The sequence below is a fragment of the Triticum dicoccoides genome, chromosome 3A, assembly GCF_002162155.2.
Source record: "Triticum dicoccoides isolate Atlit2015 ecotype Zavitan chromosome 3A, WEW_v2.0, whole genome shotgun sequence".
In the NCBI taxonomy this organism is placed as follows: domain Eukaryota; kingdom Viridiplantae; phylum Streptophyta; class Magnoliopsida; order Poales; family Poaceae; genus Triticum; species Triticum dicoccoides.
Window position 1 is genome coordinate 36,554,855 of NC_041384.1, and position 12,324 is coordinate 36,567,178.

Genomic DNA, 12,324 nt, shown 5'->3' on the forward strand with positions numbered 1-12,324 from the left:
CCGGAGCGTCGCACCAGGACCTCATACAAGCCGCGTGCCGGGTGCCTACGCCTGCCACCATGCTTATATCACTGTAGGAGGGCCACCGCAACACCTGGCCGCATTGCTACCCCGCAGGTACCCCGTCCCGTCTAACCCTGACACAGACGACCGCCGGGTCTATCCCTTTGACTTTCGCTGGACGTAGTTTGACCGGTGGACCTTTTCACCTTGTTGTCATGGCCCAGCCATAGCTACACCCCCAACATAGTCCCGGCACAACCCACCCCAAGATTCCCTCTGCGTCAGCCCGACGTGGCTGTTTCCCCCCTCCGGGGCTCGACGGCATCGACGCCCGTGAGGGGGGAGGGGGCACACCCCGGAGCCGCGTGCCTGCGCCTGCCACCACGTTTCCACAACCATAGGAGGGCCCACCGCAACACCTGGCGGCATTGCTACCCCCCACAGGTACCCGGCCCGTCCCGTCTAACCTCTCCGTGACACGACGGAAGAAGGCCCGTGTGGGGGGCAATCGATATATGTTTTCTGTACATTTAAGTTAATGAAATTAGTATTGGAAAAAAATAAAAAATACTAAGAGAAAATACAAAAAATATAAAAATATTATTAGAAATCTATGCCTACGGCAAAGCCGTCGGCATAGCTACAGCCACGGAACGGTAGAGCCCTGGATCGATGACGTGGCGTAGGGCGGGGATCAATGACGTGGCAAAAACCATGGGCCAGGCCTATGCCGACGGCCTAGCCGTCGGCATAGAAATGCCACCCCACGGGACCGGCGAACGACGCAGATCGATGACGTAGCGGCGCGGCGGATCGATGACGTCGGCATAGCTATGCCGACGACCACCGTTAGCCCGTCGGCGTAGCCTGACGCCGTCAAACTGCCGTCGCCGCCCGGGTAGACGGGCCCACGCGATATGCCGACGGCCTGCTCTATGCCGACGGCCCCCGTCGGTATATTCGGAGAAACGCCGACGGCTTATCTATGCAGACGGCCCCCATCGGCATAGATGGCTATACGCCGACGACCTTTCTACGCCGACGGCTTTAGTTGGGCGGGGGCCGTCGGCAAACCAAGTTTTTCTGGTAGTGCGGACATCACACATGGTTAAATTCATAAACTCACTTGGGAACTGAAGTACACTATATGAATAAGCAAATCACATAACATAGCGAATAACAAAGCACCCTAATTAAAATGGTTTCGACTTTCTGTAGGCCGAGCATTACAATCCTAGAGGAGATAAAGCAAAAGCAACCATGCACACTTCTGAACAGTCATAAGATCATGTTGCTTTCTGATGAACATTATATGAACGGTGAGGATCAGTCTTTCTTGACGAAATCCTGCAGCTTGGTCAGCATCAGCAGATCCTTGGACTGGACCTTGCTGCTCAAGTACACACGCAACAAGTTTGTCGTCGTTGGCGTGACCCCGCGCAGGTCCAGATACTTCACGAATGACTTCTGCAGGTTCTCATCAAGCTTACTACATGAGATCGACGGAGAGTAGTTAATTAATAAGCGTGTCCTCGATTAGTAATTAAAGACATCCTTCAACAAGGCAAGACAACAAAAAGTGTTGCCAATTAATCTATCTAGGCAAATTAGTCTTAATATTCTTACTCAAAATCATAATATGTAGCCTGAACATCATCTTTAGCTGTCCGCGACAACATGCACATGGAATGGATGGTTATATTGTCAGGATACGCGAAGCAGGTGAACGCAAGCTTTGAGCCATCGCCTTTGGAGATGGTGACCTCTAGGTTGATGCTAGATCTTGACGTGTTCTTCTCTCCATCGTCCTCTTCTATATTCTTGTCCGAGGACGACGAAGACGATTCTTCTACACCCTCATGTGAGGTGCATGAGGAGTTGTTCTCGTCGTCGTCGTCGTCCAAGCAGGGCTCTGATGCCACAACCTCAATCTTCTCACCCTTTAAAGTTCTTGCAAGTGTAATACTGGCACGACACTTATTTTCAGAGATTTCAAAGGGGAAGTAATCCCCGGTCTCCTCTATCTGTTTAAGATAAGAAAATTTTGACGGCGAAACAACAACTCGGATCCTCAAGCAGGATTAAAGGCATCAACAACAACTCAGATTCTCAAGCAGGATTGGAGGCATATTTGATCGAGGTCACAAAGATCAGAACAGCCGAATGCAGATTCTGTGAGCTTATGCACCCGGGCCTCACTATCCTAACACTCCAATGTTGCTTTGAGATCTGTGCTACACAACTACCTTATTACATGGAATTTTCTCTTTTTTGTTCCTCTCATATAAAACATGTCTTGAACTTCAAACTTTGCAGTACAACATAACTTTGTAACTAGAATGTGAGATAAAACTTTCAGATTTTTTTGTCTGACATAAATATGAAAAATAAGATTTTTTAATCAAAAAAATCTCATTTTGTATATTTATGTTGGACCAAAAAATATGTAAGTTTTATCCCACATTCTACATAGAAAGCTTTGTTGTGCTGCAAAGTTGAAAGTACAAATACATGTTCTATATGAGAGAAACAAAAAAGAAAAAATTATTTGCACGAATCTTGATGCAGAAATGAGTGGTTGGATAAGGAGTACCCGGGTGCATAGGCTCTAAAACATGTTTTCGCAGAACAGCCCCAATCGATCTATCCCAAGTTCCCAAGTCCCAACCATGCATGGGATCGTAGTTAGCACAGGCAGAGTCCCAGCCGCTCGGTGGATTTGAAACTGAAAGTTCGATCGGCGTGCGTACCTTAGCGAGGAGACACTGGAGCTCGGTGGGGGGCGCGCCGTCCTTGTTGCGGGACTTGATCGCGTAGTCGATGGCGCCGAGGAGCTCAAGGTCGAACATGGTGGCGCTCAGGGATTCGGTCTCGGTCAAGAAGGCATGGAGGGGGCCCAATACGGTACGGGCGGACTCCACGGTCACGGTGCTCTGACGGTAAGAGTCCAGTGCGGCGATGAGGGAGGCTCCGGAGGACTCGAAGGAGGAGACTGCGGCGTCGAGGGAGGAGGACGAGCTCCACCTGCTCGCCATCAACGACGAGGACTTTGGGCGGAGAAGCGTGGAGGCCCGGCGGAGGATGGGTAGGGAGGAGGCCCGACGGGCCGCGGCGAGGAGGGCCATGGCGCCGGTGAAGAGGGTTTTTCTTCCAGAATTTAAGATGGTTTTTTTGAGCATCAGTACAGACACAGGCGCTCATATACACGCACATACACTCACCCCTATGAACGCACACATGCACACCCTACCCCTATGAGCACCTCCGAGAGATTGAGCCGGCATATCATCTTGAGATTTATGAAGTCACCGTAGGCGCCTCGTCGTCGACGGGAACATCTCCTCCCACTGAAAGCGCATCGCCGGAAATCCTGAAATAAATCCAGGAATAGTGCGAGCACCAGGATTTGAACCCTGGTGGGCTGGGGATACCACTGTCCACCTAACCAACTCAACCACAGGTTTTAGCGAGGAGGGTTTTGGTTGTCTGAGAGAAAAGGAGTCCACCGGTCAGGAAGGGCTTAAACCTGCACGATGTGCTTGCTGAAAAAGAAAACCAATTTGAGCAAGTTTTCCCTTTTCTGTTCGCGGGCTTTTGCAGTTTCCAGGCAGGAATGAATAGGGTGTGTCTAAGGCACATCTAGATGTGCTCTAGTTATTGCACATCTAAGTGAGTGAATCAAGCATAAAGAGAAAAGAAAAAAGAAAAAGGAAAATATCCACACGAATCTCGACGTAAGATCAATGCCATAGGACTTAGATGTGCAATACTTATGGCACATCTAGATGTGCTTTAGCAAAACTGGAATTAATATTATCTTCTTCGAAAATTAAACTACTCTTTTTTGTGTGAAAAATATTTATAGATCTATTACAGAAGTTTATCAGAAATATAAAGCACGTCAAACATGATAAAATTCACATCAAGGTGCCTAGACCACCGAATGACCACTACCGCCGCCAAAATGAGCTAGCCGCCGACACACCATTGTCTCCACTCCCATGCCGCAGCTAGCTTGACCTTGTCGATCACAGCCGGGAAGCCTTCGTGCAAATGTCCCTAAGGACCACCACCCTGGAGCCTTAGTCGTCACCGATGAACCCGTGAATAGATATCAAGAAACAGACACCAAATCTCGACGTCGCGCATGCACGACAAAAAACCCTAACCTTGTCACCTCAAGGAGACGGCAGGATTCTAATCTAGAGCATCATCTAGATGGACGGACGCAAGGAGGATCGGAGACTAAGAAGTCTGACTTTGACGGCTTTATTGATCGGTTAAACATAGTAGATCAGATCAAACAAAATTAAATGATGATGATCACCAAATATCTGCGATAAATTGGAAGTTACACAAGTCTTTTGAAAAAAAATCTGCATTCGTTAAGGTACTGACTGATGACCACATACTCCACCAGTTGCAACATCTGCTAGTGCGTAGGTTGCTTGGGTTGTAGCAATTAAATTCACCAGTTCCAGCATGCCAACACCATGGTTCCAACATCTACGACAGTTGGTTGTAACTTTGGTTTCCTCGTCGGTTCCAACTTCTCCGTACACTCGTTCTAGCACCCTGACACCGTGGTTCTAACATCTCCCGCAGGTGGTTTCAGCTTTGCTCCTCCGTCGAAGCTTTGGCTATTGTGGTTCCAGCTTCTCTGCACACTGGTTCCAGCACCCCACACCATGGTTCTTCCAGTTACGACAATAGCTGATCAACACAAAACCTACCGCTAGTCGCTGCTTGCAGCACCTTACTCCGATGGTTGCCACGCCAACGAACACTGGTTCCAATATACATCAACGATGGTTGCAGCGGAGCTTGTGGTGCTACCGGTACACTGAACTCACATTGTGCTTATAAAATGTTCAAAAAATTCTGAAAAAATTAGCACACTCACCCAACATCAATGTAGGTTGTCAAAAAAATTTCAAGTCAAAATTCGAAACACAACTTGAAAAACAAAAATGACAAAATCAAGACTGAATAGTACACAACATAACTTGGGCTTTAGATTTGTCCCATTATCACACTGATGTCAAATCTATCATTTTTGTATCCCATAAAATATTTCAAATTTATACACGAATTTTTTTGACATCATACATTGCGTTAACGTGCTAGACTTTTTTTAGATTTTGTAAAACATTTTAGGGCATCCGGTGCACCAGTTGCACCACAAGTGCGGGTGCACCGGATACATTCCCTGCAGCTCCATCACTTGGAGGTTCTAGCACGGCTGCCCCCATCCCCCTAGGTTGCAGCTCCTCGGCACCCGATTCCAGCATGACAAGTTGTCGCTTCCAGCACGAGCGGCCACCGCTTGCAAAAAATTTAGTCCTCAGTTCCAGCACGGCTATACGCGCATGGGTCATGGCGCCACCATGGCTCCTCTAAGCTGCAGGGTGTTTGATTGCGTGGTGAGCCATAGTGCGACCGCTATTTGAGAGCTCCTTGCCGGTATTTGTTGCGAGAGGGAGGGACAAAAGATGAGTGGCGGGGAAACGACAAATCGAGCGATGGGGTGTGGCAAGGGCGTCGTGTGGCAGGCTATTTGGGTGCTCCTCACTGGTTATTGGAGAAGGATGAGCGCAGAGGAAGATATCAAAATGAGAGAGAGAGAGAGGTGGATTTGAGGGCGGTGGAACAAGATAAGGAAAGAGATGGATGTTTTTAGCCGTCTAGGGCCCATGCCGCGTGTCACAAGCGCACATGGCCGGCGGAGTCTCTAGCCAGTCGACTGGCGAAGAACGTTTCCCATAGTTAAACAGAAATGATTGGGATCACCCAGCCTATCACAGTCATGCTGCCGCCAAACACACCCGTTGTGTCGCTGCCGCCGCCGGCAAGAGAGCACCCCGCTGTCACGTCGTCAGCCGCCTCCATCACTTCACTTGTAAAAAAAAACTCTGAAACAAGAACTCAGTTGTAAGAAAAAATCTGAACTTGACCTATGTTGCACAAAATTCTGCAACATGACCCGTTTTCCAAAAAAATCATAATAATACCCGTGTTTTAATGGCATAGAGTGACACTTGCGCTCAATCGGTCCGATCCGATGGCTTGCGAGGCGGCGATCTTTTAAAAAGATCCGTCGACCGACGCATAGCAGCGCCCATAGTTAAAGCTGTAGAAAAATTGAAGCCAAAAGACACAGTGAAATAGTTCTTTGATTTTAGTGTGATATTTTTCACGTAAAAAATCGTCACTTATCAACACTGGAGCGTCTTAACTCGTCATCAGCCTCATTCAAGTTCAAGAAAACCCTTTTATTCAAGCCAATTATGAACTTTGAGGGAGCAAAATGCTTGATTTTATTCCACATAACGTCCAATGTGGTATAGAACAAAGGAGAACGTGGAGACCACACAGTTGATAGTTTATAGGCGTTCAAGTTAATCATCATGGAACCTAAAATTGGAAAAAAAAGTGCAACTCTAGGACTAAAACATACAACTGCTCAACTGCACCTTTCTACAACTAAAGGTATTTCCAAATTGCACATCCACCTTAGTAGCATTAAGGCATCAAATATCATAGTCTTTTACTAAGTAACATGAATTTCTGGTCTGACAAAAAAATTGATGGTCCTTGCGACGATTTGCGTCTTCTTTTCTCCTGCTTCGAAGGCCTTTTTTGTTTGAAGGGCTTCATAATCCTACTAAAGTTTCTAAAGTTTTTTCTTTGTTGTGATTATTTCAGCTTCGAAGTGACTTGGCTAATACTATTTGACAGCGTACATGACTAAATCGAAAACAGCTAAACTTGAGAACTAAAGAATAGGCTAGAAATAAGCAGAGCCAACATATATAATGAATAATCTACCTAAATAAAATGGCTTCAACTCTACGTACCTCGAGAAAATCATAATTACAAAAAACGTCTTAAACATGCGCAGAGAAAACAAAACGATCATGCACGCTTCTCTACAAAAGGAACAATTATAAGTCTTGATCGTGTTGCCCTAGTAGGATAACTAAATTAAGATGAAGATCAATCTTTCTTGACGAAATCTGACAGCTTGTTCAGCCAAAAGTGTTGCTTGCGGACGCCATTGCTAATAATGTACTCGCGAAACAGATTCATCGTCGTCGGCGTGATCCCACGCAGCTCCAGGTAGTTGTGGAATGACTTCTTCAGATTCTCATTGAGATTACTGTACCAGATCCGCCAATTAAGAGAGCGTTTAATCAATGTGTCCGTGGTGGGCAAAATATAAAAGCGGCCAATGAATGGATTAAGCTAGGTTCAGTCTTGGTACTTACTTGAAACCGTCATACTTATACATATCCTCCAGTAGCTCCTCCTCTTTTCGCGACCCCCCGGGCGTCATATTTCATGGAACTGATGGTGACGTCGTCCGGATATGCAACACAGGTGAATTGAAGTTTGTAGCCATTGCTCTTGGAGACGATGACATCAAAGGTGAGGCTAGGTCTTGAGGCCTTCTTCTCACCTTTGCCATGTTCCAGCTGCATGCGTAAGGATTCCAAAGACCATTTTCCATCCCTCTCAAGGCAGTCCGTACGAGTCACAACCTCAATCTTCTCGTCCTCAAAAGTTCTTTTGAGAGTAATGTATCTTTTATAATCGTAGCCAACAAAGTATCTGTTTTCACTGACTTCGAAGGGGAAGCAACCCGCGGTATCCTCCATCTGTTTTACAATGGGAAAAACAAATTTGAGGACATGAACAACAAAAGCTCAGCAATCCTCACTCTGTGTCTCACGCATGATTAATTAATTACATACAATAAAACCAGTAAAGTTTCTCGACAGCATGCTTTTTCAAAGGGAACGGGGATCATCATCGCATAGGTGAAGAGATCGATCTGTGTATATGCAGTGCACGTACCTCGGCGATACGGGGCGGCTCGGAGGACTTGACGGCAGAGTGGATGCCGCGGAGGAGCTGGTCCTCGAAGGAGGCGTTGCTGAGGGAGTCGGTGGCGGCCCGGAGTGAGTCCAGCGCGGCGGCCCAGGCGCTGGAGCCATGCTCGGCGTTGACGGTGTCCATCGTGGCGTTCATTAAGGCCGTCTTCGCACCGCGGATGGAGGAGGACGAGCTGTGCCTGATCGCCTGCACCGGCGGGGCCACGGGGCGGAGCAGCACCGAGGAGGCTCGGCGGAGGATGGGAAGGGAGGAGGCCCGGCGGGAGGCGGCGAGGAGGGCCATGGCACCGCATATGCGTTGTGGACTCGAAGCCGTCAACAAGGTTTCCCCTCGATCTACGTAGTATATCTTCCTTCCTACTTCCATAATTTAAGAGGGTTTTAGAAGGATGGAGTGGTTTTGCTTGTAGGAGGACGTAATTCGCTGGGCCCATGTGTCAGACATGCAGTTCCGAATTTGCACGATGTGCTTTGCTTCTTGAACAAGTAGGAACAGATTTGACCTTTTTTTCAGTGTCAGACGTTTGTTTTTGTATTTGATTTGTCGCTTTTTCTAGCCATTCACGGGTTGACATGTTTCTGCACTGGTACTCCGTCCAGAGTCTTCAAGCAACTCCTCTCATTGTAGCGCCCATGTGCCAAGTCCTAAGTCGCACGCGCACCCCGCATGTGGATGAATGACTATTGCTAGTATATATAGAGATGGTCATGGAAGAAGGCATTGTGAAGAGAACAAGGAGGCATGGTGAAGGATCAGTGACATGACGCAAGCCCCATGTGTCGGGGGAAATCGGCACCTATGGAATCACTGGGATCCCTTCTACGGTTGGCGGGTGCGGGGTTGTGCAAAGAGCGGGTCTAACAGGAAGCACATGGATCGTTTACCCAGGTTCGGGCCGCGGAGATATGTAATACCCTAGTCCTACTTTGGTGGATGTATTTGAGTGTTCTTGTGTTCTTGGGCTAGCTACGGGGTGTGATTTGGCCCAAAAGATCCGACCCCTCCTCCTAGTCGCATCGGGCCTCCTTTTATAGGAAAAGGGGCTGCCACAGTGACACACAAGAGGTGAAAAGGTGTACAGTGGATGAGTCTATCTTCTGGCATCGCCGGACAAACGCATTTAATGCGCTGCCGACGTGTCCCTCTCGCTTTATCGGGGACGGCAAGGAAGCACATCCCAGCTGTCGCCGTCTCGCCTGGTTCCGACGCGCGTCCGAGCTGACGAGGCATCGCTGTGCCACGTTGGCTGGCTGCTGGGCGGGTGCGGTGCTGGAGCCTTCATGAAGATCTGCATGCCACCACGCAGGTGCTTGCTGGGTCGGTGTAGAGGCTGCTCGTCGTCACGCAGGTGCCTGCCCAGCTGGTTGAGCTGACAGCTGCATGGGGACGGCGGCGGTGTCTTGGCAGGCGTGGGCCTGGCTGTGGCCCCGCTAATGCTCTCGGCAAGGGTCTTGCCGGAGCCCTGGCAAGGGTCTTGCCGTGGCGTCGTGGTCGTCCCCGGCAAGGATCTTGCCGGGGGTCTTGTGAATTTCCTCGGCTAAGATCCCGCCGAGGGTCATCGTCTTTTGGTCTTATCTAATCTCATGTGTTTATGATCTTGACAAAGATCTGCATGCCACCACAGAGGTGCCCCCGAGCCTTGGTTCCAACATAGTCGTTAGCGGCGTTTGGAACTCTTGGGCTCGAGGGTGGCTCGCTCTGTTGGTACTGGGCAAGTTGCCCCGGCAAGGCTCTTGCCGGGGCCGCGGAGGCCGCCCCAGCAAGGGCCTTGCCGGGGGAGCCCACCTCACCCTCTTGCTCTTTGGTGTTTCTAGTCTTGACGTTGCCTTGACCGCCTCGTGCTCCGGCTTTCATTAGGGCGGTCTTGGCGGCGTCGATGGAGGAGGACGAACTCCACCTGGTCGCCGGCACCGGCAAGGCCGCTGGACGGAGCAGCACGGAGGATGCTCGGCGGAGGATGGGAAGGGAGGAGGCCCGGCGGGCGGCTGTGAGGAGGGCCATGGCGCGGCGTATGCGCGCGTTGCAGACTCGAAGCCGTGAACAAGGTTTCGGGGCTTTCGCTCTCGACCTACGCACGTATATCTTTCTTGCTACTTCGTCCCAGAATATAAGAGGTCGCACTCCAACCCGACGATGTACTTTGCTTCTTGAAGAACTAGGACCGTATTGCAGCTAGTTTCCTAATACGTTTCTGTTTACAAGTTGCATTGCGGTATGATTCTTACAAAATTGAACAGTTCCATGAGAAACCACTGAAATACATTATGAAATTCTTGTAACAGAACAAATTGCAGATACTTTTTTTAGGGTAGATTGCAGATACTTTGATGGGAAAACAATGGTCAGCACCATGTCTTTTGTCGCGTAAAACATCATCTACAATTCCAACAGTGAACATTGCGATGGAGCCCCGGCGTTTGCTTTCCTGAGCAACACAGTAGTCAATCCCAGCGGCCCAGGGTTTTGGCTACCGAATCCCAAACAATCTTGTGGGCCACCGAGATTTTTTGTTACCACGGTAACCGACAAATACTGAGTGGCACTACTAGAATCGCCGTTTTTGCCGAGTTTGAAAGAAACTCGGCAAAGCATATATTAAACTCGGTGAAATCTTTATTGAGTGCCAAACTCGGTGCAGCGCACTTGGCTGGACGTATGAGGACCGTCAATTATTAATATTGCCGAGTGCATTCTATATCGTGAACTCAGCGAATATATAAACAACGTTTGACGAGTTCCCACGGGAAAATAAACTCCGTGAACTACACTTGAGAATACTGCCGAGTGCATCTCTGTTTTTCAGCTTCCAATGCATAATACTATCTGATAGTGTACACGACCAAATCCAAAACAGATACACTTGAGAATTAACGAGTAAGTTAGAAATAAGCAAAGCAAACATAGTGAATAAACAAACGGTAATTAACATGGTTTTAACTCTATGTAGGTCTAGCCTTAATGCCACCAAAATCATAGTTACAAAAATGGATCTTAAACACACGGATAAAAGAAAAATTCTTCCGGAAGAGGAAATTGTAGGAGTCTTGATCATGCTGCCCTACGATCTTCACTAGATGAAGATCAATCTTTCTTGATGAAATCCGACAGCTTGTTTAGCCACAAGTGCTGCGTGCGGGGTCCGCTGTCCCTCTTGTACTCATGCAACAGTTTGGCCATTGTTGGCGTGATGCCGCGTAGTTCCAGATACTTGTAGAATGACTTTTGCAGATTCTTATCAAGCTTACTGCACCAGATCCGCAAATGAGGAGCATTTAGTAAATGTGTTGGTGATATAAAAATCGAAGCAAACGTTCAACCAGGCAAAAAAAAATATGAAAAAACCAATGAATTAAGTTAGGTTTAGACTTAATCCTTACTCGAAACCGTTATGCGATTCAAGCTGCCCCTTCATCTTCATGGAATCGATGGTGATATAATCGGCATACGCAGAGCAGGAAAATAAAAGGTCCGAGCCATTGCTCTTGGAGACGGTGACATTTAGGCTGATTATACCGTTATCATGGTAGTGTGAGCCTAATGTGTAAGCCCTAATTTCAATCTGCTCACCCTCAAAAGTTCTTCCAAGAGTAATATCAAGGGTACTGCTGCTACTGAGCAACCTATTTTCACGTACTATTTTGAAGGGGAAGAAACCCTCGGCCTCCTGCATCTGTTTTAAGACCAGGAAAATATTGATCCTACTCAGTTTCTCATGCATGATTAGTTACACTAATAATCGGAAGTAATCGATCCCAAACATGCAACTGCAGTTCAGGAACCGAGATCATCATCGCATCAGCGAAGAGATCGATGCGCGTATGTACGTACCTTGGTGGGACGGGTGGATGACTTGATCGTGGAGTCGATGTCGCGGACGAGATGGTCGTCAAAGGTGGAGGCGCCGAGGGAATCGGCCGCGGCGCGCAGGGAGTGCTGTGCGGCGGCGGAGGCAGAGGAGCCGGTCTCGGCGGCGATGGAGTCCAAGTCCAACGCGGCTTTGAGCAAGGCCATCTTGGCGCTGTCGAAGTAGGGGGATGAGCAAGGCGATCTTGGCGTCAAAGGAGAGGCAGCGGGGCGAAGCAGTGCACAGGAGGCGCGGAGGAGGAGAAGGGAGGAGGCCCGGCGGGCGGCGGCGAGGATGGCCATGGCGCGGCAGCTGCGGACTCAAAGCCGTGGACAAGGTTTCTCCTTGACCTACGTATATCTCTCTTCCTACTTCCAGAATTTAAGAGGGTTTAGCGAGGACGTTGGGGTTTAGGTTGTCGGGGGAAGGAGGTGGCTAGGCCCACCTGTCAAGCACTTCCGAACCTGAAAGCTTCGAGCTAGTTTTCTCTTCTTTTCTGTTTGCAAATTCCAACGCAGTAATCTCCTGAAATCCATGAAAAGGCTTAGAAATATATTATCAAATTCTTGTGCTAGACATAA

General features: G+C 48.5%; 1 protein-coding gene across 1 annotated transcript; it reads right to left on the reverse strand.

Moving 5' to 3' along the window:
* Positions 1-10,803: 10,803 nt before the first annotated feature.
* LOC119271831 (uncharacterized protein At2g39795, mitochondrial-like) lies at positions 10,804-12,045 on the reverse strand. Its single transcript, XM_037553497.1, has 3 exons — positions 11,728-12,045; positions 11,277-11,569; positions 10,804-11,143 (listed from the first exon to the last, which is right to left on the reverse strand). Exons 1-3 carry the CDS (start codon positions 12,043-12,045, stop codon positions 10,981-10,983), a joined length of 774 nt encoding a protein of 257 aa, XP_037409394.1. The 3' UTR covers positions 10,804-10,980.
* Between the last annotated feature and the right edge of the window lie 279 nt (positions 12,046-12,324).